This window comes from Apteryx mantelli, chromosome 27 (assembly GCF_036417845.1).
Source record: "Apteryx mantelli isolate bAptMan1 chromosome 27, bAptMan1.hap1, whole genome shotgun sequence".
NCBI lineage: Eukaryota > Metazoa > Chordata > Aves > Apterygiformes > Apterygidae > Apteryx > Apteryx mantelli.
Window position 1 is genome coordinate 5,789,447 of NC_090004.1, and position 26,076 is coordinate 5,815,522.

Genomic DNA, 26,076 nt, shown 5'->3' on the forward strand with positions numbered 1-26,076 from the left:
GTGCTCCTGACCTTCTGATGATTAAAAAAAAAAAAAAACTTCTTTGCTCAAAAGCGCTTTCAAGCAAGATCAAGTTATTTTGACAGTGCAAACCACCATTGAAGTGAATCACCAAAATCTACCAGGTATTTATCATCACCACCAATTCACAAGGTCAGGAAAGTCCATGAGGAGGCTGAAATTTTAGGCAGATTGAAGTCTCAACGCGAATTCATCCTGCTGAGCATCAAACACAAGCCAGCCTGTGATCTTACCAGACACACCAACGTGCTTCGACACGGTGATAAACATAAGCACTTCATAAAAATGAAGGCAGGGTGGTTACTGCGCATGCGCTGCAGCTGCTTTTCAAGTCTTAACTCGGCTGTTGGATTTCAGTCTTTGAACACCACTCGCGGCCTTTTTGGAATCCTTAAAAGCTGTTAAAGCTTGGAAATTCTCTCTTTTTTAAAGCACAACATGACAGATATTACTCTTTAGGTTTGACAACGGGTAAATACTAATCGCAAGCAGATAACTCTGCACATTGCGTTTTATTCTGAGGTTGATATTTTGTCCAAGCCGAGTTAGAAACCCCTGAAAAACGCTAACAGGCTCAGCGTTAGCTGTGCTAACAAGCGCTGCTCTAACAAAAGGAAAAGCATTAAACAGCAAAGGAAGCAGGACTTCTCTTTGGCAGCTGCGCTCCGGCCTTTCAACAGGTCCTTGGGACTAGGAGACCATACTCTACCTCGGCGCTCGAGAGCTGGAAGTCGGAATAATCGTATCCCCTCAGAGGGGTGCCCGCTTTACTGTTTATCAACCAGGGTTTGTCATAACATCGAGAGAAGTGATGTGGAGTCTGTGAAATGGAAAATCCAAAGAGAGGGTGGGGAGAAGGGGGAAGAGGTGGAAGTGAGTGAAAAAAAAAATGAAACAGAAAAGTATCTGGAATGGGAAAAAAAAATAAACAGCACAAAAACGAAACGAAAGAACCAAACGGAAAATATATAAATTCCAAAAAGAAAAAAAAAAACAGACAAAATAAAGCATGCATGGGCAAACAATGTGGTAGGAAAGGAGAGACGATGGGAAATCACTTCTTCCTCCGGGCCGGCCCGACGCCCCAGCTCCAGGAGAGCAGCGGCTGGGGAGGACGCAGAGCCTGGCGGCTGCTCTAGGAGCACAGCCGGCCCCTCCGCTGAGCCTGCTCGCACTCGGCACACGGAGGTCGCCTGCCGGGAGGAGCTCCAGCCACGCTCACGGTGGAGAGGAACAAGACAACGACCTGTCCTGAACACGAGTGAACCATTCCGCCCCTGTCCCACGTGCCAGAAGGGTTGTCCCCGCGCTGGTGTCAGGCTCCACCACCATGAACATCTGAGCAACTGCTGAGTCCCAAACCCCAGCCTTCCCTCTCCTCCTCCATCCAGCTCCTCATCTCACCAGAACAGGTTTGGAGGCCACCATTCTCTAAAGGAAAGGAACACAAAGCTGGAGAACGGCTTGAAGTGCAACGCCTACCTTGGCTCCGCTGGCTGGTGTGGCTGGAGAGGAGGGCATGGACGCACAGCTGTGGTTGCTCTGGCTGGCACTAGAACTGGATCGAGTTGGGGAGGCTGCCCGGGAAGACGGTTTTGATCTTCGGCCTCGTGACCGGAACGGCGTCATTCCCTGGGACGCCCCCTCCGGCAAGATGAATTTCTCTCGGAGTTCAAGGTTGGTCCGTCCTCGTGCTGCAAGGGAACAAAAAGGTCTCCTGAGATCCGCGGTGATTCATGTGAATTCATGACCATCATTGAGTCTCAGGAGGCTGGGGATGTCGGAGCGCGCATCCTTGCAACGGCTTGGAAAGGCCATCTCCGAGGGCGAGCAGGTCCCCTTGCTGGCCCTCCTGCCTCAGCAGCGAGACCATCCCAGCTCTCTCACTCCATCACAGATTAGCTCTTTGAATAACTGTCCATTAGAAGCTGCCCGAGACCCATGAATTCATCCCGGATGCTCTATCATTCTCTAGTACCCTTCGGGGAAGGATCTCCTGCTGGCCTTTAAGCAAGGCGTGTTACAACAGCGGCTGATGTTATTTTTAAAGTGGCTTAAAAATATTAAGAGCAGCTTTGAAAGGTTGTGATTCTGCTCTGGCAAGAAAGAGAGGTGACTACCACCCATCAAAGGCCAATTTTAAAATTTCCATCCAAGCGTCTCCAAGAGCTGGAGGGTCTCCCTTCAACAAGCAAGGGGAAACCAAGCAGAGAGAAGGTCGGTGGACTTCAGCCCCTAGGCCAACTGGCACGTGCCGAAGTATTTCAAAGTCACGGGGTATAACAGAGCAAGGCCATGCAGGAAGCCTCACAGGACAAGGGAGCGATTTTAGAGTCGATGCATTACAGACCAGAAAGCCAAAGAAGCACTTGCAAAACAGAAGCACCACGCTGAGATAACCCAGCGATGGAAATAACCTCGATGTCAGCGCTCTGAAGCATCTGCTGCAAAGCATTAACAGGGGAGGTCCAAGGAGCAGAACTGCACTAGTAAAACCCTGGAGGTTACACCAAGCAAGCAGCACACGTTGTGAGTCATGCTGATTTCAGCAACAACCGTTAGGGAACAGAAGCAAAGAATGGTTAGGCAAGAAAACATATCCGAAGCAATTAACATCTCCAAGACCCCGGTGAGATAGGGACATATGGACAACAGGCCTAACCTCTCCAAAATATGCAGCAGGCTGCAGTAAGAGCTGCTAAATGCTCCTCTCCTCCTAGAGCAACGGGGCAGCCGGGGTTGCCACTAGCCCTCGCTCAGCACTGCTGGGGAGGCAGCAGCTGCAGAAGACGCAGCCAGACCCGGCTCCAGCTGCGTGTTTGTTTTTTCCTTTCGTTAAACATAACCTATATATACGTCAGCTGTTGGACTCGGCAGCGTGGCTTCCTGTCCTGTTAATTAATGTCCTAGCGCCAACTAAAAGTTGTCAAATGTTCCCAGGGACAAACATGGTATCGCCAGTGACTTTTACACCTGCATACAGCAGCAAGCGGCGGAATAACAGGACTCTCAGGCTGATTATCTGTGTGCACCATGGGGCCACAAACACACCAAGTGTGAGGCCAAAAAGCGTTTCGGGATTGGCAGCGGAGCAGGTGAGTTGCTCCAGGTTCTCTGACCATCACATGGGTTTTGTTGGACAGCATTAGAAAAGGAAGAGCAGGAGATGACACGGAGATGGAGGAGAGCTGCACATGGAAGAAGAAATGGGACCTGAAGGGTGCTCTCGCTGCCAGAAATCACCCGTGGGGTCACATCCAGCTCCCATGTCCATCCCCTGATCAAGGCTCTGGTAACCAGTCACAGCAGAGGACTGAATCCAGCACAAAAGCTACTGACCCACCACAAGGGTCTCAAGACTGAACATTTCAAAAAGGAGGTGACCCCGATTCCCTGACAGGGGTTGTGATCCTCGTCTTCATTACTGGGGCAGGTGTCCCAGCCTTCACTTCCAAACGCGTCTCATCAATCCAGCTCTCAGCGGACTACACTCAAACCCCCAGCGAGAAGGATGGCTGCTACCTGGGAATTAGCTGTGGATGCCACGTCCCTGGGCCACACAGACCCTACACAGCCGTCCTCGAGTCCTTTAAACCTGATCCACCCTGCTTAGCTTAAACGTCAAAGGTGGAAGTCCTCTTTAGCCCACGGGAAGGCAAGGCAGCTCAGGGGACTGAGCCAGCCCCAAGAGGGGTCTCTGCCTTCGCCGACCACGCGTGGAGCTGGGTGTTGAGCTGAAGTGCCTAAATTAGGGGCTTAAATTAAACCCAGGCTTCGTTTTATCGCGGCTCTGCACCTTGGCACCATGGACTGAGCACAACGCTACCTCACGGGGTGCCGCGACAGCAAATACAGGCGGATTTGAGCTGTTTGGTTACTACGGTCACGGAGAGCCATGCGGAAAAAAGGCGAACGGCTCCATCCTCCCGGACGCGATGCCGAGGAGGCGGCACGGCGCGCAGCGGGGAGAGCGGTCCGCGGCGCCGCAGCCTCCTACACGGGCGCTCCGCTTCGGAAGCGGCTGAACTGGCCGAAGCCGCCGAAAGGGCCCCGAGGGCGCTGGCCACGCCGCCGTCCGCAGGGGCAGGGAGGTTAGGGGCCGGGGGAGCGAAGCCATTCTCGCCGGTTAGACCGGGGGCGCCGGGAGGGGAGGAAGCAGAAAAACGCCAACCTATCGGAGACTGACTGGCAATCGATGAGCTGGAATCAGAGCGCTTTATTTTACCTCCAGGGTGGTGAACTAGAATAAAGAAAATACACAAGAGACAAGGAAACGAACAGAGCAGGAAAACGCAGAAATCGGTCAAGAGTGAAGCACCTGGGGGGAAAGGGGGGACGGGCGGCTGCTGCCGTCCCCAGGCAGCGGCGGCGGGGGGAGCCGGGGAGGACCATGCCCTGCAGCAAAGTCCTAGCGTGCACACATAGAGCCTCTAGGAAACTTTTGAGACCTAAAATCACAAGATTTGGGTTCTTTTTCCTTTCTAAAGTGCTGCTGCGTCTTCCTCAAGCTGGATTTTTCTAGGAGTTTCTTGCACTTGGATTTTACCTGCGTTAATGCTGAAGCGAAACATCTTTTTTGCTCTGCCGCTGGGCTGGGTGTTCACTGGGACACAGCTGTGCGATGTGACACTTATAGATACACTTATAGCAGGACACAGTGCCCAAAATCCCCCAGAGAGATCCAACCCAGCCCCGAACAACTCCATGAACGACGACATCTAAATGCAGCCTCGTTAAAACGCAAATCTGGCACGTGGCAATCCAGAAAGAAGGGCGGGAAAGCCAGGTTTCGACCATCACGGACAGCGTGGGGAGGAAAAAGGCAGGCATTTTTAAGGCTCTAGAGGAAGACCCAGGACCGGCAGCAGATCCCACTGCAAACAAGTATTTACGTTGCTCAGCACTGCACAGCTCAGGGTTTCCAAAATAGTGCCTTATGCCACTGCTCAAAAGACACAAGACGAGCTGAGAAAATTTGTATTAGAAATGCATTAGATGTATACCAAATAAGTCATTTAAAGTCACGGGAGAGATATCCCCTCACTGCTTAGGACAAGCCTGAATTCTCGGCACGCCGGGGCCAGAGCAGGTGTGGCCAGCGCCGTGGGCTCGAGGATCCTGGGCCACAGCATCTTCTCCCCAGTGGCTCAGACCAGGATTTTACAGCCTCCTGGTTTTGAGGTCACTTTTATGAAGTTTACTCCTTTACCCAAGGAGCCGTATGCACATACTGACTGCTTCCAAGGAAAGCTAAGATCCTCAGCACGGCAAGGCAACTCCGCTTGCTGGGGTCTTAAAAATAACAAACGCAACCCTTCCCCTCTCCCCACCACAAACCTAAATGCGGCAAGATTTGCTGCAAAATTGCAAGGTTTGGCAGCACTAAGTTTTGTGATTTGTTTCTGATCCATTTTCTCCAACTCCTGCCTGTGACTTGGATAACCCACACCTACGTCGCTGGAGTATCTGGTATCGTTTGGCAATTTACAGTCAGCATGGACAAGAAACGTCTCTGGTAAGTTCTCAGGCTCATACCAATGGAAGAGAAGAGAACGAGTTGTTAAAAAACAGGAATTGTCTTACCTCTGCAAGGATCATTTTTCACTAAAAATTCATCCAGGGCCATCCATCCTCCGCCAACTCGAACCATGACAGTGCTACGCAGAATACGGACCAGCCGCAACTGCTGGGAGTCACCAAACTGCAGAACCAAGAAAGCAGCAGGTCAAACAACAGCGATGTAAATGGAAACGCAGCTCTTTTCCAGAGCAGGCTGCACCAGAGCAAAGCACAGGTCACAACCGGAACTAGACTATTTTAAAACTTCTGTGCGGTCCTAAATGCTTTTTCTGATCTATTAAATATTTTTGGGGTTTCTAGAATCGTGGTCTTCTGGAATAAATGCACACTGGCACCAATTTACAGAAATTTTTCTGCTGCATGATTTTAGGATGATGCAACTACCAAAATCCTTTAGTTTTAAAGCTCAAAAGACTGATTTTTCTGTAAAGCAGCAAATGAGAATTTGGAATTCATCCTTGGATGGGTTTTCTCAGCCAGAATTGTGTTTTTCCCCTTTATTATGAAGGAAATAGAGGCAGTCAATGCACTGACACTCCTGGTGCAAGTCCACTCTGAAAAGAGACGGCCGATTCAGATCCCTGAAGGCTGGTGAACCAGCAAGGCAAGCAGTGCTGCGTCACCACCGAGAGAAACCTCTCACCAAGTCTGGAGGCCAGGTATTTCCCTGAGCCTCAGACTCAACCCCATCAGCCAGAAAGCTCCCGCCGCAGAAACCCTCGCCCCATGAGGATGTTTCAGGGAGTGCAGAATGATGGGATCCACGGAGGAATCCAGCAGCGATGTTGATTAGTGATTGCAATGTTCATTAGTGATTTTAAACATCTGCAATTTCAAACGAGTGCACTCTGAATCAGAAGCGTGTGGCTGGTTTCTCAAAGCTCCCTCTTGCTATCCTAAACCTCCCAGGCAGCCAAGCCCAGGCTCGTGGTTTCCTTCTGCACGAGGCTCTTGGCAGGGCCTGAACAGGACGCCGGGAGCCCGGCTCAGACGTAGCCGCTTTACACCCAGCTTTGCAGAGCCCGGGCTCTGATGAGAAGACAAGAGAACCCCCCTCTGAAAGCGAGACCGTCTTCAGAACGGTAAAAAAGCAGTAACACTTTCCCAGCGTGGGTAAGAATGCAAAAAACGGGAGACAAGATGAAAACAAGAGTCCAAGGCAGGTCGGGATGGGACACTGCAGGCAGAGGGGCCACGCAGGTGGCTTTGCAGACCTGTCCTTCCCGCGGGGACACGGGCCGGGACCGCGCTCTGACGCAGCCGCTGGGAGGGGAGCAGAGGGCAGCAGAAGTGTCTTTCCCACCCTCTGGGCTCTGGTGTAAGGTGTCCTTCAAATGCCTAGTTGGAAGCTAGTTCAGATACAGCGGCACGAGCGATCCAGGCTGCAGCATCGCAGAGCAGACAGGTCTCTAGACAGTCTAGGGGCAGCGCTCCTCTGGCCTGGGGAAAACTGGGGGCATGTTACCTCTCGTTTGCACTGCCACATTTAGATAGTTTTTCATTCAATGAAATGAAATGCCTTCGAATGAAATGCCTTCAAATGCCTCTGAAGCTTTTTCTGTTAAAATAAAACCAGAGCCGTCTTGGATCCGTTCGCTTCGGAAATCCAAATTTCTTTCTTTCGGGGCATCACGTTTATGGAAAGGCACCATTGCGCCACAGGAAAAATCGCTTTTTTTGTTTGAGCAGGGGGAGCGTATCCCGTGTAACGGCACGCGCTGCTCCCGTCCCAGTAACAACACCCGAACCAGCAGGCAGCTACACACGTGGCTACGCTAACCTCCGCGGACAGTGATGGGGAAACATGCAGTTTCTGTGAGCTTTGCTCCAGTTAGGAGTTACTCAGCAGGTGTAGCAGGGATGAAGGTTTAGTTATCGTTACCTACGGGATTAAAATGTGTGGATTCGGCATTCTCATTCCATGGGGATTGCAACCCAAACCCAGCCAGAGCCTGGTACACAGTCCTGGTGCGGGAGGTTTTACCCCTGTGATTTTGTGAAGGCTGACGGTCCACCCAAGGGGAGAACAGCCCTTGCGCAAGCTCCCCAGAAAAAAATCTCTCAATTTTTGTCAAGCCCCAATTTTTTCTATGGAACTTTTGCCTTCTTTCTGCCCAACTCGGTCATCATCTTTCCGGATTGCACTCTCAGCTCGCACGCTTCATGTACCAGGCTCTGCTGAGCAGCACAACAAGCTCTCGAAGGCAGCGTTCACGGATCACATCCTCCCACAGCACCACAGGACAGATGGGCATTACGGACATACGGCAAGCGACGGTTGTTAAAAAGAAGTGAGAGACAGCATTACAAGGCAAACTGTACCTGGTTGCCGAGGAAGAACTACGGAGAGAGACAAGTTTTGGAGGGATAAGGGTTGGGGAGGGGAGGGAAAGGAACATCAAGAGGAAGAAGAGGGGGAAGAAAAACAAGAAAAACATTTTATGGTATTAACAGTGCAATAATCATGAAAACTGTTAACTACAGGTCGTTAGAAATCTGTGGATTTTATGCTATTTGGTTCTAAAGTAGAAGCTGCAATTCGACACACTGAAATTCACCGCGCGAGCCTGAAATTGGATGCGGCCGACGGGGGCGAACTCTGTGTTTCGGCTGCACCCTGCCAAAACGCAAGTCCTGAAAAAAGAAAATAAAAGCGCGCAGGAAACCAGGCAGGTTTGCTGCCAGTTCGTTTCAGAAGTTTACCTCGGTGAATAATTTGAAACATAAACACGCAGTCCATTACAAAGAGATTCTTTAAGGAAATTATTCTACTCCTTTAGAAACGAGCTAAGAAAAACACAGGCGTAAGGTACACTCGCACACGAGAAAAACTTCAAGGCAGCGGCTGGCTGGAGTGAATACAACATTTCATGCGGCGAGCGGGCTGGGCTCCCCCAGAACAGTGCCACTTTTATACTCGCCCGGCGCTCCCGAAACGGGGAACGCCCTGGGGCCGGACCGAGCGCCGCTGGCTGACGCGGGGAGGACAGCGCCGGGCAAACAGCGCCGGAGCCGCCGCCGCCGCCTCCCGCAGGCGGCTTAAAGCTTCGGTCGGCTCCGGCTAAGCGGAAACCGAACCCCGAGCACCTCTCTTTGGTCACTCCCTCCCTAGGCACGAAGCAAACGCAGCGTTGGTGCCGTTACGGCTGAGTTCGGACCGCGCTCCCTTACCCGGTACTTGTTCTCGCCGATCTGCTCCACTTGAAACCTCTTGGCACACTTGCACTGGGCCACTTGTCTCGTGACCTGCCGGTACAAACAAGAGCAAGAGTAAGAGACGGGGCTTCTTCCACCTCCCGTCCGCGGCAGGAACCTCCCAGGACAAGGCGTTGCTTGGATAAAACGGAGATCTAAGCAGCCTTTCCTTTAAAAACGTGGTAGATTTGGCGATACTTGGACAAATTACTTCGGGTCAGCACCAACACAAGCCCTTTTTTTTCCCTCCTCTTTGTCTTCCCCAACCCCAGCTGCCAAACCACAGCCTGAACCACTCCAAACCAGATGGCCCGTCTCTCTAGGTCCTTTACCTCATCTTCGATCTTGTCTGCGTCAGTGGTGGGGCGGTAGGCATCCTTGTTAGGATGGAGAGCAGCCACAAACTCGTAGTAGTCTATGTAGCCGTCCCCGTCACGGTCAAAGATGTCAGCCACCGCGGTCATCTCCAGCTTCGTGGTGGGGAACTCTGCAACGGGGAGGGAGATGAGTAACCGATGCCCAGACCTCGCCTGCCACCGCCGGCGACTGCAGAGCAGAGTCTGGACCGAGGCCAGGAGCAGCCTCTTGCCACGCTGAGGTGGCCGTTTGCTGATTTTATTTCACCTCTGCCCACTGCTGGCAGAGGACAACCCCCCTTGAGCTCCCACCTCGTCTCTGCCACCAAGGAAGGCTCCCCAAGACGGGGGGCAGCGCGCGCCGGCGGCAGTTGGGTCGGGGCAGACGAGGACTTACTAGAGGCCAGGATGCCATCAATAAACTCCTGCCGGGTGATTTTTCCATCTTGGTCTTTGTCGATGCGCCGGAAGAAGTCCATGACGCGGGATTTCTTGTGGTTCATCCAGCGCATGTACTTCTTTCGCCAGACGTCGAAGTCGAAGTTTGCGAACTCCTTCAGCTGGAAGGAAACCCGCAGGAGTCAGCGCTGGAAAACCCCCAAACCACCCCAGCTCTACGACAGCCTAAACCGTCAGCCCTTGGACAAGCCCGTGCCCGAGCTCTAGGCGCTAACTCTGACCCTTCACAAGCGACGCTTCCAGGAAGGTTTAGCTAGCGACTGCTGTTAGCGACAGGGCCCTTTAAATCGACTTTTCGGGACAGAAGGACACACAGCGCAGCCGACAGCCACCACGGGGACGGGCGTCACGGAGCCACCGACACGGGAGGAAGCACCCGCAGGTTTGCGTACGTACAGACACGCCGATGGGTCAGCTACTTGCACACAGACGCACACACACATCAGCTGTTTTTAGACATTTTTGGGTGCTTTTTCCCCAGGATTTGGCCTAACGTTTCCCCGCTCTCTGCCTGGGTGGATGTCCCGATCCCGTCTCAGGTTTGGGCACCCATCTCCCCAGTCCCGTTTCCACTAAGCAGCTGGAGGCGTTCTTGCTCGTCTGTCCAGAAGAGACGGCAGCGTCTCCACCAAGGTGAAACACAACCTTCCTCCCTGGCTAAACGGCGCCCCGTCCCTCTCCCCCAGCCCTGCGGCGCGTTTCGGCGGCGCTCGCGAGCCAGCCGTACCCGCGCCTCGTCTCTGCGGCCCGCGCGCGATGAACTGCTCGCCCTCCGGTTTCATCTGACGTCCTTCCCCCTCCCCGAAAGGATCCCCAAGATCCCACTAGTCAAAGGAGCTCAGAGCAACGTAACGCCACATTTTTTAGTGCCTTTTTTTCCCCCCCCCTCTCTAAACATTCCTGGAGTTAAAAGTAACAAAGGAAAAACATTAATACGTATAAACTGAACTGACCTACAGAAAAAGCAACAGAAAACAAAAACACTCACTTCTGGGCATAGCTGCTTTGTTAAGCATAAATAAAAACAAAAATTACATTAGATGTGTGAAAAAGATATATACAGCACCACGGCAATTGTTAAACTGATTACCAGGCGTAAAGCAGGCCCGGCTTTCATTACCTCTAAAGATACCGACTGCAGGGGCACAAAGCAGTTCATTAATGTGCACTTAATTACAGAAGGCACTTTTCCGCCTTAATATTTTAGAAGGGATTTTTTTTCTTTCTTTTGGCATTTTTAGCAACGCAGCAGCGATCGTCTGCAAGACCAGGACAGCTCGGGAGGCGGCACTAAGGTAAGATGCTCCTGGCACCTCCCGCACGCTCGCCCGGCCCTCGCCGGAGCCCTGCGCGGCCGTTACCTCCTCGAGCCGGTCCAGGGCGTCGTTGAGTTTCCGCTGCCGCTCCAGGGCCAGCAGCCAGACCTGCTGCCAGCGCGCCGAGAGCTGGTTGATCCGGGGGTTCTTTGTTTCCGACTGGGAGATAATGGGCATGGTGGGGGGAGCTGCCTGGCTCAAAGATTTTCCTGGAAAAAGCAAGAAAACACATTGTTTGAGGTCACCGATGGGTACAGCAAGTCTGAACAGTCCAAGAAAAAGCAGCAACAAAGTACACTTTATACTTCAAAGAAAAAAAAAACCCTCCCACAGCCTTGCTGGCTGCTTTCTGAACAGAAACTCAGGCTTGAGCAACGGTCCTAGGCGGGAAGAGGGCTTTACATGCAAACCCCCTGGCGCTCCCATCCGTCCCTTTGCACTAGAGCATTCCCAAGGGATTCTGGCTTCAAGGTACAAGTGTGAAGGAAAAAGCTCATTGCTGAACAACTGCAGCAAGAAACCGGAGAGACGCGGCTGCACGGACTTCCCAGCACCGCTGCGATAAAGACGACGCAGGCAGGCAGGGCCAGGGCCGCTGGCGCGCACCTCCGCAGAGGTGCGGCACGCCTCCTTTCTGCCTAATGCCACCTGCATTTTCTCCCCTCCGTCTTCACAAGTTTCTGCTGCATGCCGGGCAGCCGTCAATGCAGGATGCCTCGTTAATTGACAATCAACGCTAATCAGTTTCCTACATATTTCATTTCCTTCCCATCACAGCACGTGCTGCAGCGAAGGCTGCACATCGGAAGCGGGGAACGTACTGTTGCTTCGGGATTTCTCGATGAAAGGCCCGTGCGCGGGTTCGGTAGCTTTCCTCTTGTATGTCTTCGTGACCCGGTCCACATCCGGCTGCTTTCGTGTCATCTCCTCCATAAAGGACTGTCAAAATACAGATGAGACAAGAGCAGATGTCAAGATGTGCTCAGCTTCGAACCATTGTCGCTCTGGATTCTCACTTGGACACCACAAGCCCGTAGAGGACATGGGTGTATTAAGTGCTAGTGATGTGGGCTTGTGGGAAAGCTACTGCCCTGCTCTGGCTTTGATCTGCAAGCCTGAGTCAGTCCCTTGGGCTGGCTTTGTTCCTAAGTGACAGTGCTGGGTGGGTAACAAGCTGTTTTAATAGAGACCGAGTGAAGTCAAATGCCTCCTCCACTTGCCCCTCTCCTAAGAGGGCAGGAAAATGAGCTGGCTTCAGCCCTGGGCTTACCTGGTGCTCAGTGATGAGGGCTTTGACCTGATCGATGTTTTGGGGCATTGGCTCCTGATCCCGCTGAATCAGTGTCGTCTCAGCCCACTGGATCCAGGCCAGGAGCTCTTCTAGAAGCTCTGCATTTGCCACCAACTCCGAGAGCGCAGACTCAAGTCTCTGCTGGTGCTGCTTTGCCCACGTGAGAACCTTTTAGAAACACAAAGGTGACCATGAGCCAAGCATGGGACACCAGAGGCGGAAAAGACAAGAGCACAGGCATTACTCCAGGAACAGGGCAGCAATCTCTCCCTAGATAAGGGACGTGCTTTCTCAGAGCTGATCCTGGCTGGCCAGACCCCATCATCTCTTACAGTGACTCTGGAGCAAATCCTGGCCGAGTCCAAAGGAGGACCCGCGAGCTCGATCCGTCACCATCCTGGCAGCGAGAGCATGCTCCTCCTGGCTGCCGGTCAGTGCGGCCCGGGGACTCACCTCCTCAAACCTGGCTCGGATGATGGTGATCCAGTGTTTAATGGTGGTGATGCAGTCAGGATGGCACGCGGCCAGGATGACCTCTCCCATTCCCACTGCCGCGTTCACATCCACTCTCTTCTCCTCCACTTTCTTCATGAACTCCTGGAAGGAGGATGTCCACAGGAAGGACGTGAAGGGCTGGCACAGCAGCAATGGCAATCCAGCTCCCTCCAACCCCCTCTCTCCAGTCTCCACCCTACACCTACCTGCAAGCTCTGCACAAAAACACTTTTCATCAAGTTTATTTAGCATGTATCATTTTCCTAATCACCTGGGGTCTTTTACTACAAAACCAGTTTAACTTCCCTTCACACCCCTCAAACAGCAAGAACTTAGACAAGGCCCAAATGGATTATTTTGAAACATTCTTGCCTACAAGTTTTCCTTATGCTGCTTTAAAAAGAAAAGGCAATGAGCTGCCCTCTGCTCCTAACGTCCACCCTTTCCGCTGAGGGCAGCTCCGGGTCCCAGTGTGCCTTCGGAGCGTTTCAGAGCTGCCCAATACCTTGTGAATGTCAATGAGAGACTGCAACGCCTCGGCGTCGTCGGGAAGCGCGCCCCGGAAGCGGAGGGTCTGTTCGGCTTCCGAGAGCCACTCCAGCAGCATGTGCACAGCCGTCCTGAACTCCTCTGCCTACGGCAACACAGAGCACACGCGTTAGTCCTCCTCCTGCCGGAGCAACGCGGCGTTTGATTCACTGCTGAGAGCTGTAGAGACAAGGGGCTGAAAAGGTCTTTTAAAAAAAATAGAGGAAATAAAAAGACCCGACTGACTGTTGGCCTGGATTTGTACAGCACCAGCACAAGAGTCCTACAGCTCCCGGGAGCTCCTGCAGGCCAGCCTGAATCAACAGGCAGAGGCTGGGCATCTCCCTTCCCCTCTCCTTTGCATCAGCGGTACTGAAGAACTGGATGTTTTTTAAAACAACACAACTACCTGTATTCTGATCAATTTGGCATCTTGTACTTTATGCTGCAAATTGCCTACTTGATATAAAACCTACTTACGAGCCTTTTGAACTTTCTTTAAGCTTTAATCTAGGTCTCTTTCTTGTACTGGACATTAGCAAATGTAAGTCTGAAGAGTCTCTGATCACCTGGTTATTCCTGTCTGCCTGCTGTGCACATCAGTGAGCCCTTTTCATCCTTCCTTTTCAAATAAGGCTTCAATGGCTCTTCTTTGGGAAAAAATAAGTAAATAACTGACGCCATCCCACCGCTTTGCAGTTCTGACCATTAACTGCTGCAGGACTGGCGTGTCCTGCTCAGCCATCCTCAGGGTGAGGGAGGTGCTTCCAGCACCAACACACTGACGTGGGTCTGTCCTGTCAGAACATCCGAAAGTGCTTTGACAATGTTCCTCTGGGGCCTGGGGACCTATTTCCCATTTTTATAAAGGCACAGAGAGGTTAAAGGGCATGGCACCGGTTACACAGGTGATTGGCAGGGCCAGGACCTTCGCACAGGAAGGAAGCACCCCTGACATCTTCTCCAAAGGCGTTTGTACCAAACTCCAGAGCAGGAAAGTAGAGCACAGAGAAAACTCTCAAAGACCAGAGTTTCCACCTGTAGCCTTTGGTTACCTGCTTCAAGGCCTGTTCCAGGCGGGTTTGTTTCGACACGGACAGTTTGCACACTGTGTCCCACCGGTTGCTCAGCTCCTGCAGCTGCACCTTCACCCAGGTCGTGTCATCTCGGCTGTTCTCGATGAGCTCCCGGCCAGAGCGCTTGAGCACCTGAACCGTTCCCGTGCGCTTCCCCAGCTCCTTCTGGAAGACCTGCAGGGTGAGAGGGCAGAAGTCAGTCCCGGGGGGAAAAAACAGGGGAGTCGCAGTTGAAATGGTTTGTAACATGGGTTACACCCACCCTCCCGGGTGCACACCACAGGTTCACCACAACCCAGTTATATGGGATAAGGGCAGGCTGGGAGCTAGGTATCACACAAAGCATCTGAAAATGTTTCGGTATGAGTGCGTGTGGACAGCCTGAGCACTCCCAGCAAAGGTAAAACTCGGAGGAGGACAGGAGCCTGGAATTTCCACCAGAGCATCCTGCAAACACTGGCAGAAACGATCATGACCTGGAGGAGGGCAGGTCCTAGCCAAGGAGCTCACACTGCTGCGCAGTAGCTGCTTTGAACAGAAGCCCAAGCCCTGTCCGGGGATTTGAACTTATGACCTAATCCAGCAGGAGGAGTGCCAATTTCTAAGACATGCTGGAGAAAACTGCCAAGACCAAAGTTTACAGAGGCTTATAAACTCAGCTACCTCTTCAAAACTCAATAGATCTGTCTGATAATGTCTAGGAAGAACAGAATTCCAGGTCCTGTAGCCTTGTTGTTGCCCTCCTTGCCCACCACAGCAAACCAAAGCATTGAGACATGCAGCTCTGCAGAGCGGTACCAACCCTGGCTCCTCCATTATTTGGCATTTGGGGAACACAATCTCTGCTCATATCATGGAGAAGAGTTGGAAAAGGCTCTCTCACCTTATGAGCATCCATCAGGTTCATAACCAGATCCAGGTCACCATGGACAGGCTGGTCTTCAGCTAATTGTGGTTCCACCTTGTAGAGCCAGTCCACCAAGGCTTGTAGAGCATCCATGAACTGACCAGAGAACAAGAGGGCTTCTTCCAGCTTGTGCTGCCTGAAAAACAAACATCCATGTGAACTTTCTGAAATCAGGAAGTGTTTCTCTCTTCACCCACCTCCTCTTGCTACGGCCCAGTGACCTCCTCCACCCATCACATCTAATTGCCACATCACCTCAGTCTAACCTCCCATCCTGTCTCCTCTGCTCTGCTTTTCCCTTTGATGATGGTCCTTGACAAATGAGAGCTGCTTGTAAAGGGTTCTGGCTGGACTTACCTTTCTACAGACTTGCCACACACAGTGTCCCATTTATCCCGGACTTCTCCTAGCAAATTGTCCAGTTTTTGAGTGTCATCTGGAAGTAAGGCCTTTTCTTTGAGGGCTCTGCCAGTCCTGATTGTGGTGTCATAGACGGGCTGCTTTCCACCCAGCGTCTTCTGAAACTCCTACATTTAGAACCAGGCGCAGGGAAGGGAAAAATAAATTGCTTTAGAAGGCCTGACCTTGCAAGGAAGTTAAATGGCTCTCTTGTGTAGATCCACAGCTATACATTTTCCATTGCAGTAATGAAGGTGGAACATGTCATTTGTCACTGCTGCCCTGCTCTCCCTCCCAAGGAAGCTCCCTTCCACCCCAGCCAGAAAGCTCTGCTTTCCCTTCAGTGAAACTCTACCTTGTGTTTGGAGAGCTGGAGCTTGATTTTGTCGGGATCATTGGAGATCTCCAGCTCAGAGTCCAGGTGATTCTCTGCATCTTCCAGCCAATCAATCAGTTTTTTCCAAGCTTCATGGAACTGAAATGAAATAGGAGGAAGTTTGAAGCTTAACATGGATGCTTTCCCCAGTCCCTTTTCTGTCTCACAACCTTCTGTCTCTCAAGGCTGGCAATACCTCAGGGTTTGTCCCACCCTTTCCATACTTCTCACCTGCTTGGCTCTCTTCCTGGCATCATCAAGAGCTCGGCCCCTCTCAACAGAGCGCTGCACGACCTTCTCCCAGCGCGACTGGACGCTCACCAGCAGGTTCTTTATCAGAACCACATCCTGCTTTTGACTGAGAAACTTCAGCTGGTTCCCAGTTTGATCCAGCTCGATGATCTGATCCCGATGAGCATTCACTTCATTGGCGAACACCTAAGAACAGCAAAGATTTACTCCGATATGTAAAGAGCAGAACCGGACAGGCCTGCAAATGCCTTACGCAGGCAGGGAGGATGAAGGTGCCGCTCCAGCTCCCTACATCTCAGCTCTGCTTGGGAAGAGCCAGCCGGGCGCTCCCAGCCCCCAGGTACCTTATGCTCGTCGATCTGGGCCAGCACGGCGTTCAGGATGAGGCTGGGCGGGGGTGCGATGTTCAGGTTCTGCTCTGCCAGTGTGAGCCAGTTGATGAAGTCCTGGAGGGAATTCTGGAAGTCCGTGGCCAGGGCGAGCGCTTCCTCCAGCTTCGACTGCCGCCGCGGACGCAGGGAGGGAGGGAGAGAGGGAGGAAGGGGGGAAACACAGAGCGCTAAAGTTCACAATCTGCGGTTTCACAGACAGAGGCAGGCTTTGTGTCCCTGATGAAACGAGCCTCTAATGGGAACCTCATCGGTTCGGCCAGGGAACATGACTTGTTTACCAAGGGGAGGCGATTTCAATGAAAGCGGCCCGCTGCAGAATCGGTTTCTTTCAAAACAAACGGGCAAGAATCGTACATGAAAGAGGAGAGAACTCCATTATCGACACACGAGCAGCTGCGTCACCCTCAGCTTCCCGAGAAACGGATCACCATGGGAAGAGCTGCTCAGGAAATGGAAGGTGGATGATATTTCGATGGCAACAGCTGCAGCACCACAAATTTATTCTGGGCTGAGGCCACAGCGTCCCTTGTTTTATCTCATCACTAGCCAAAACACGAGAATGGAGTCAGCTCAGAGGAGAATTTGGCCGGCTGTCTCGCTCAGAGGACCAACAAAGTGTGCCTTTCAGAGCTGCAGGAGCCTTCTTCCCGCCTCTCTTCTAAATTAATTCAAACGCAATTCTCATTTTCTATGTGATTTAACCAACTCTTATGACTATCTAAGAAAATAACAGCTTGGCTCTCAGCATCATTTGGAAGGCAAATTCAACCTGTGCAACCAAGGGAGAGGTGGTCTAAAAAATAATCCTGATCTCCAGCCCTGACTAGCTCCACTTACTGCAGTAACATCGCCTTTGGGAAAGCAGGGCAGCAAGCAGGGAGCGTCTGCTCTCTGATCAGCTTGCGGGGGGCAAGAGCAGATGGCTTCTGTCTGCAAACCCTACCTTTCTCTCCTCCATCTTGGTGCTGACCAGGCACCATTTCTGCTCCAGCAGTGCTACGCTCTGCTCCGTCTTCGAGCCAGAGCCCGAGTCATCGCGGTTCAGCAGCATCAGTCGCCCCTTGGCCAGAAGCTGGCTGTACACGTCCTCCTTGGCTTTGAGCTGGCTGTACAGCTCCTGCAACGAAGGGAGCACCAAAGACGTTAGAGAAAGAGCTCAGAGAAGGGGCTACGGCTTGCTGGAACTCAGGAAATTCAGGGCAGACAGCAAAGTGACAGCAGTGGGTCACTTTGCACAGAGAGAGGTGTTTAACCAGTAATGCTGTGAAGTCCTGTCCCAGGCATCAAGTGCAAACTTATCTGTAACCCTGAAGAGAAGAGACCAGAGAAGCACTCGTCTCTTCCCCATCAGACTCTGCCACATAACGGAGAAGTTTCGATGCTGAGATTTGACAGACAGACAAACTGGTTGAATTAGAAGCATTACAAATCTTTATGAAGAAATTACCATGTGGGCATTGAGTTGTTCCCGGGCAGTTTCTGGCAGACCTCCTGTGGGTTTTGATGCAGACAGTTGGCTCTCCATCCTCGTTAGCCACAGGAGGAAGTCTTCAATCTCACCATGGAAACCCTGGGCCTGTGAGGGAACATATAATGGGCCATGGATCAGATGACATCAGGCACCATTGATCATGCGCCAGGGTTAGCGCTATGTTTGCTTCAGAACTAGATAAAGAGGCAGAGCAGAATTTGACAGCACATTAAGGAGGGATATACATGGTACCTCCTTAACCACACAACAGCTCTGGCAAATAAACATAACACAGTTGGTTGTGCAAACAAAAAACTGCTGGCTCTTAAATCTCACTTTGAGGCTAATGTGTCTCTGGCCTGAAAAGGTAAAAAGCCACTCTCTAAAGAGCCTTTGTCCTTCCACCGTCAAGCCTCATCTTCTTGTTAAAAAGGTATAATTTTCCACTTCAGGATAACAAACACACGTGGACTATTTTGAGGTAAAAACAGCAAAAGCAAAGCACTCCATAACTGTGCCACACAGCAGAAGACGGGAGGTCAGCTCTGACCTTGCCGAGTTCATATCCTGCAGCAGAAATGCCTGGTCTTTGCTGCACTTCCAGGCAGGCAGAGAATCATTCCCGGACAAAAAACCAAATGAAAAATTAGCACAAAAAAAAGTCCAAGGTCTCTAACTTCTTCTACCTTCACTTTGGGAAGGGACATTAAACAGGAGCAGGCCCTCAACAGTTCTCCTCTGCCCATGTGAATCCCCCCAAGGAGCGTCCCTGACCTGCTGGAGCGTCGACTGCAGCTGCTGCTCCCTCTCCTCTGTCTTCTGCAGCACCGACTCCCAGCACGAGTTCAGTTTCTCCAGGCGGTTTCGCAGGCTGCTTGCATCATCTCCCGCACTCGACTCCAGGAGTTCGTTGCCTGCTTTGTTCACCGTCTCCACGGTTGCTTGGTGGGCCAGAACATCGTTCTTCAGCACCTACACGAGACACGGTGGGTAAACGTTGGACGTCTCTCTGAAATGGCCTGCTAATTCCAGCACTCTCTCACGGGTTCGAATCAACTCAAACTCTTCAGGTAAAATAAAATCCTGCATCAGGAATGGATTAAAAACTGCCCTGAGTAGGAGTACTCACATGATGCTTTGCGAGTTCAACCTCGATGACTTTTGGATCTCCGTTGACGGGTTTCTGTGCATCTAGCAACTCCTCGGTGTGGGTCAGCCAGGCCATCAGCTCTGCTAATGCGTGCTGGAACTGGCCAAGCGCTAGAAGAGCGGCTTCTAGCTTATGCTGTTCAATGACAGGGAAGGAAAAAGAAAGTTTAAGTCAGGAAGGAGGGGAAGCATCCGAGTGAATTTCAACTCTGCATTTCCGAGAGCCCAGATTTTCTCTGTACCTGTCTGTGAGCAATTTTCTCGCCCAAATTCTCCCAGAGATGTTTCAGCTCTGTCAGTGGTTCTTTTATGATGTCTCTGTCTGTCTCATCCGTAGCTTTTTTTAGCATCAGTTCACCTTGATGATTAAGCTTTTCCATCTCAATCTGCTGCTGGTAAACCTCCATTTTAAACTCCTGCCAAAACAAGCAGGACAAAAACCAGAATAAAATGAATCATTTGAGCGTGAGCTCTGCAACGCAACTGAAGCGTCAGAGAACGAGTCTGATTCCACTCACATACCTTCATCTCATTCATTTGCTCCTTAACTGTGTTGAGGTCAGTGCCGACAGGTGACATGTTGCAGAGTTTAATCACAGCATTGTCCAGCCAGTCAAACATTGCCTGAAACGAGGGCACACAATTAACGCGGGGAAATACAAACCGCCGGTCCGGGAAACGGGGCAGGTATATCTGTTACCCTGCAACCACACATCTTTGCTTTTGGACAGAGACGTCTGCTTGGCCAGCACATGCTTTTGCAAGCTCTTCTGCCTCCTCTCTCCCACTTGCAACATAAGGAGCTGACTACAGTCAGGCTCATTTTCCCATTTTGTGCAGAAATGAGGATGGATTTGGGAGGACAAATGGAGTCACATATCTGCTCTATTCCTTGGTGGCAGAGCTCGGACTCTAACAGAGGCTGGAAACACTTGCACAGGAGACATTTTTGCGCTCTGCATTTGTGCAACGCCTCGTGTAATTGGGGGCAGAGGTTCGCAGTAATGATCCTAAGTTCACCCGCCCCACGAACAACTTAGCGCCGGCTCTTACTTGAAGCGTGTCCTGGTATTGCACAGCTGACTGCATAGCTTCTTCGAGCTTTTCAAGCCGCTCCTTCCAAGTTTTGTTTAGATTTTCCCATGCGTTGTTCATCTGCAGAACACAAGATTGACCACAAAATTTGTTATGCTCTTCCATTTGAGCTCCCACTTGCACTTACCTGATTTTATCTGAATGAGAGGCTGCTGTTTCTCCTACCTCATCAATGCTCTTTTTCACTTCTGGTTTCTCGGTTTCACCACAGGCAAAAATTAAATCGGTTCCAAGGAGTCGAATGAACTCCAGCTCTTCATGCAAGCCATCCGTTTCCTCTTTAATAGTCTGCAGATAACACAAAAATGTTTATTTGCTAAACGGTCTTCCAAAAAGTCCCCTAGTACATGAGTATGGGAGGGCTGAAGCATGGCGAGTCCTTCCTGCTCTGTGGTGTCCTGCCTTCTGGCTGAAGAAACTCTCGTAACCTCCAGCCCAAAGCCAGACCACCACCACCACACTATGAAGCACATAGATGGCTCTCCTGCTCACCAGCATTGCCACGGTCAGCCTGTTTTGCCTCCTCCTTTGGTCACAGTGGCAATGCTGCTTGCTATTTGCAGGGTTTGGGGGAATGAAAATAAAAAAATCTGTATTTAACTTGACATGTGCCTGAACTGGCCTCACCGCAGATAATGCTGTTTTCAGGAGCATTTCGTCAATGCAGCAATCATTTTTCAAGACTTAATGGTTGTAAATTGAAGTCAGAATGGTTATAAAATGAAAATAAAAATGGCAAGGACAAACTTAGCAAAGAGCAATGCATAAAGTAACATCCCTGCTCCTCAAGGTCCAAGTCAAGTCGATATTCAAACACTCAAAGTGGATGTCACCACAAGATTTGAAACAACCAAACAACAACATACATATCCAAGTCCGTCCAGCTTTAGTTATTTCCAATCTAGCCAAAATCTAAATATACGCTTCCCACGCTACACAGCACTCAAATGCCTTCTACATCGACCGGGAGCAGAACCATGCAAACTTCCACATCACTCAAAACAAGTGGGCACACAACTCTGACCACATGCTTTGACAACAGTTTTCCAAAACAGTAGCAGATAAAGTGATTTAAACATCATTTCCTTGTCTGGATCATGAGCAGCTGGAGAGTGGGGGGGGATATGTAAAATACACTTCTGCTTTTTTTCCCTGCAGTTCCAAACTGCAATGTAAATAATGTTTCGTAATCAGACTAACAGCTTACAAAACTGTTTTATGGCCATGTTTGGCCATGCCCATATTTAAGATCTATCCCAATCTGGCTTACAAGCTGGGTGCAAACAGGCTCCAGACTGAGATACAGCCCCATAGTCCTCACCTCTGCCGCTTCCACTTGCTGCTTGATGATGGATGGATCAATGCCTGGGCTCTCCAGGTCGTGCACAATGTCCTGTGTGTCTTTGATGGTAGTCAGGAGGGCTGCCATGTCATACCAGAACTTCTCTGCAAGCTCCAGGACGTCGAGGAACTTCATTTCACGTTCCTCAGCCCGAGCTTTGATGTCTTCCCAGAAGAAGACCATCTGATCCAACTTATCCTGGATTACTGAGGAAAGGGAATGAAAACAATCAGTGACGAAGGAGTCTGCCCTATTTTGCCTCTAGGAAACTGTTTTACAACTCAAAGCATTTTGCAAACACTTTCCACTTAGAAACAGCCAGTAGAATATTCTAATATGAATTAAAGATGACCAGGACTGTCAGAGCATTAACTGAGAGAGACACTGAGGGACAGGAGAAACTCCAACTTGCAGAAATAAAGCTATTATTTATGGGCAGGCAAGTTCAGGACAAATTTGCCCACACAGCCTCCTCCAATGAACCTCTGTTCTGGCCACCTCTAGCGTGAAGTCTACGCTCGCTCAGTTCACAAGCTGCCTGTTGAGCTGCCAACGAAGGTGCCAATTAGTGTCATTTGTGTTGACAGGTCTTTTTGTGCTGGGGATGTTCCTCCCCTCCATTAAGGGTTGAATTGACACCAACAAACCCTTTCACAGGGGCCACCAGCAGTTGCCATGAGAGAACAGCTCATGGCTGAACGAGGCTGGGTTTAAACCTTGGCCTGAGCAGTCACAAATGCTTCTTGCTCCTCTGGCTGACAGCCCCTGCCTGCTCCAGATGGAAGCAAACGCCAGGTACCTGCACACAGAGAACCCAACATCTCCAGGGCCAGGAGATCCTTGAAATATACCCCTGGGACGTCCCCATGGGGCTGGAGCCACGATTTGGGCAGGATATGGAGAAGCTGAGGCAATGCCAACAGCAAATGTCTCCCACTGAATCCACCCTGAGATACCTTTTGCTGCCAGGTCCTTGTCTGCTCCCTGCGATCTCCCAATCAGCTCTTCCCCGCGGCGTTTCAGAGCCTCAAAGGAGGGCTGCAGCTTCTCCAGCTCCACGGTGGCGTTTTTGTTCTCGCTGATGCACTCCCGGATCTTATCGACCTCCGCGGGGATGAGGGGCGGCATGTGCAGCCGGGAGGAAAGGGTCTCCAGCGTCTCCAGCATCGGCTCGATCTTATCGTGGAACTGGAGAGGAGCGAGTCCGTTAGGGCGGGCAAGAGGGGATTAAACAGTGCTGCATCGCTCCCAGCGTGTGCAACAGCCCCTCAGCGCTGCACCCAGTGGCCTCTCTAGAGAGGACAAACATTGCCTGCAACAGCAGTTACACCTGCAGCCTCCCGTTCACGCCTGCCCCTGCTTTTATTTGCTTCTCACGGCCTCAGGCTGGGCCAGCTCCGAGGAGTCAAACAACACGTGAGGCAGATATGCTCGCAGAGCCAGCCCGGGCAACTGAACCAAACACGGCAGTGATTTGTCGTGATATTCAACCCTATAAAATTCATATTTTGACTGCTGCCCCACTTCTTGCAAAAGTGCAGCATGACAGGAAAACTGAATCCCATGTTTTTTTGTTTTGCTTTGTTTTCTTTTCTTTTAGCATCCATGCAAAGATGCTGCTGGAAAAGCGCCTGTGTTTGGTGCCGAAGGAAGTCTCCGCTCAGTGCAATGCCAGTGAGGGAACCACCTTGACGCAGTTACTGCGAGACGGTGGGAGGCCGCATGCGCGTAGAGCGAGCTGCCACAGAGCTGAGACTTCAACACTAGCAGAATCAGAAAGCCAGGAGGGATAAGGGAAGGGGGGCTGGCAGGGTTTTTTTTTTAAGTCAACTTTGGCCTTCAAGATCTGAGATCATCTCTGCTGCTGAGGACGAGGACAGCGCCCTACTGCGGCTGCAGCCCACGTGCTGCTGGGACACCAGCATCTCCTTTCCCCACGCCCCACACTGACAGCAGAGGTGAAACAGGCTCTTGATGCAAAGCTGATCATGGGCACACTGGCTTCACCCACAAGCAGGAGCAAATCGGCAAGTTCAGCGAGAGCAGAAAGCTCTGTGCATCGGTGTAAACCCCTTTAACAGCAAAACCTCAGCTTTGCAGTAAGCGCTCGCGGCGGAAGCTGGCCACGGCTGAAACCACACACGGCAACGCGACACAAGCCAGCTCAGAGCTGTGATTTCAGGGCCTCGGAGCTAATTCTTTAAGCCCATTCCACTGAGCTGTGCGCGGACCAAAACCAAAAATCCGGGTGTAAAACAAGACTTGTTTCAGCCCAAGAGGGAGCGCAAGTGCACGTCGGTCGTGGCGAGGCTTACCTCCGTGATCTGCAATGGTGGGGCGCAGTCAACACAACAATGAAATGGGACCATGTGGGGAAGACGGGAACAGGCAGCGACACACAAAGGTAACACATCCCACAATGTGAGTGAGAGATGAGACGGGAGGGGTGTGGGGGGGGAAAAACTCGGAGTTAATACAAGTGCAAACCCAGAGAAGTGACTAAACAATACAGGAATTAAAAAAAAAAAAAACAACAAAAAAAACAACAAAACCCCCAGACATGACAAAAACCAACTGTGCTACAGTAACAGCGGGTGAAATGAAACATGACTACAAACTACACATCCTGAGCGCGTGTGACAAACTCTTTACCCCCTTTCTGAACTTTAAGGCCTATGATCTCTACCAGTCTTTTCATATCTCTTCCCGCAATCCCGGATTTTGCAGGTGTCCTCTACAGATGCCCGGGCCCCGGAGACGACGATTGACTCTCCCGTACAAACGACCCTGCGGCTCACTGCCTATCCAGCAGCGCTTTACTTATCAGAAATGAAACTTATCTCTCCAGGCTCTTCAAAGAGGCTCTCTGGGACCTTCCAACTTGGGCCGATGCCAAAGCAGCCCCTTTGAATGAGCATCGTTACTGAGGTTGTAAAAATTTATTACTCTATTTACTACGTCAAGAACCCAAGTGCTTCTCCCCCGCTGCTGCAGCCAGCGCTGAGCGGCGGGGAGCTCTGCCCTGCCGTCGGCTGACAGCTACCCTGAGGGTGCCTGACCGCATCGGGCCTGAAAATGGGTTTTAAAATCGTAAGCCCCAGTGTAAAACGGCACCTGGAAGCACGTGGCCTTCGCCGGGGGGCCGCAATAAGCCCTTAGCGTAACGCGGCTGCTTTGCGCCCGCAACACCTACCTGCGTGGACTGCGAGACGGCTTCGTCGAGGGCGAGGGCCCGCTGGCACACCTCCTCTTTGATCTTGGCATACATGGCCTCCGCCGTCGCGTACTTTTTCTGCACCATCTCCCCTTCCTCGGGGTTGAGGTCCTTGAGCTGCGGCCCGATTTTCAGCAGCTTGTCAATATGGGGCTTGTGCTCAGCAATAGACTCTCTCAGTTGCTAGGGAATGGGGAGGGGAACAAAAAAAACCCAGATGACTGTTTAGAAGCCTACTGAAGGCCGCTGCCTATTTATTTCACGCTCAAAGAGCAACAATTTTATCTGATAGCGAAAACTCCCACCACGGATCTCTTGACGCAGCCTACAGCGAGCACACAGTACTCAGCGCTTCCCTCGCTGCGCGTTGCCGTCGCTCGGCCCTGCGCGGGGCCCTTCCCCACGGCCCAGCGGGGCTCGTCCCGAGAAAAACTTCCTTGGCATCTCTCCACCCTAAAAGCCCAGTGCAGTTTTCCCTGCCACAATCAGGCAAAAGACCCAAAGACACTCGGGCTCCCTTGGGTTTATCCTGTATTTTACTAAGAGTCGTTCCAACTCTTCTGGTGATTTTCGCATGACATGCTCAAGACGCCATTGTATTGGATCCCCAAAAGCAAGAGACTGGGGAAAACTGGAAAAATCCATCAGAAAAAAGACCCACGCACAAGGCACACTTGACCTTGCAAGTGCTGCGCCTCCGTTTAAATGGAAGAGCCGATTCCCTGATAGCCGGCGTAGGAGCTGCAAACTCGGCTACCTCCTTACCCTCATGTCCTCCTGCTGCTGCTTGAGCTGCTCGGGATCGATCGCTGGAGGGGGCAACTGCGAAATCAGGGCTTGCGTCTCTTCAATCCAAGGGTTCAGCTCTTCGTAGGTCTCCCAGAACTGGTTCACCAAGACCTGGGCACGCTCTAAGCGAGCGTAGCGCTCCGAGTTGAGCTGGCTGACGGCTTCGTACTGCTGCACCAGGGACTCTGTTTTCTCCTAAAAGGAAAGGGAGAAGAGTTAGCGACGGATGCAAAAGGGCACGGTAGAAGTGCCAGCTACCTGCTGTGAGCTGGAAAAGCAGAAGATGCATTTGGTGGTGCTCCATGTGCATGAGCTGTAATTCCAATTAAAGCAGCCTAAGAAATCACTGCTGTCCCCCCCCTCCATAAACACT

At 51.4% G+C, this 26,076-nt stretch overlaps 1 protein-coding gene across 14 annotated transcripts in view; it reads right to left on the reverse strand.

The window, feature by feature from the left end:
- LOC106493286 (microtubule-actin cross-linking factor 1-like) overlaps positions 1–26,076 on the reverse strand; it is a 154,212-nt gene that overhangs the window by 3,229 nt on the left and 124,907 nt on the right. For 5 of the 14 annotated variants that reach the window (XM_067311627.1, XM_067311624.1, XM_067311629.1 and 2 more), the window contains 31 exons: positions 25,680–25,898; positions 24,894–25,097; positions 24,016–24,024; positions 22,657–22,888; positions 21,680–21,906; positions 20,524–20,646; positions 20,317–20,418; positions 19,786–19,887; positions 19,506–19,679; positions 19,244–19,399; positions 18,889–19,086; positions 18,091–18,219; positions 17,587–17,760; positions 16,596–16,751; positions 16,231–16,437; positions 15,979–16,098; positions 15,582–15,751; positions 15,201–15,360; positions 14,297–14,491; positions 13,219–13,347; positions 12,672–12,815; positions 12,198–12,386; positions 11,749–11,866; positions 10,973–11,136; positions 9,550–9,712; positions 9,129–9,283; positions 8,773–8,847; positions 7,924–7,941; positions 5,605–5,722; positions 1,504–1,715; positions 731–841 (listed from right to left, as the gene is read on the reverse strand). In XM_067311627.1, coding sequence (XP_067167728.1) covers positions 731–841; positions 1,504–1,715; positions 5,605–5,722; positions 7,924–7,941; positions 8,773–8,847; positions 9,129–9,283; positions 9,550–9,712; positions 10,973–11,136; positions 11,749–11,866; positions 12,198–12,386; positions 12,672–12,815; positions 13,219–13,347; positions 14,297–14,491; positions 15,201–15,360; positions 15,582–15,751; positions 15,979–16,098; positions 16,231–16,437; positions 16,596–16,751; positions 17,587–17,760; positions 18,091–18,219; positions 18,889–19,086; positions 19,244–19,399; positions 19,506–19,679; positions 19,786–19,887; positions 20,317–20,418; positions 20,524–20,646; positions 21,680–21,906; positions 22,657–22,888; positions 24,016–24,024; positions 24,894–25,097; positions 25,680–25,898 — 4,653 coding nt within the window. The remainder of the gene's footprint in view (positions 1–730; positions 842–1,503; positions 1,716–5,604; positions 5,723–7,923; positions 7,942–8,772; positions 8,848–9,128; positions 9,284–9,549; positions 9,713–10,972; positions 11,137–11,748; positions 11,867–12,197; positions 12,387–12,671; positions 12,816–13,218; positions 13,348–14,296; positions 14,492–15,200; positions 15,361–15,581; positions 15,752–15,978; positions 16,099–16,230; positions 16,438–16,595; positions 16,752–17,586; positions 17,761–18,090; positions 18,220–18,888; positions 19,087–19,243; positions 19,400–19,505; positions 19,680–19,785; positions 19,888–20,316; positions 20,419–20,523; positions 20,647–21,679; positions 21,907–22,656; positions 22,889–24,015; positions 24,025–24,893; positions 25,098–25,679; positions 25,899–26,076) is intronic. The other 9 variants (XM_067311631.1, XM_067311633.1, XM_067311634.1 and 6 more) reach the window with 6 other exon arrangements.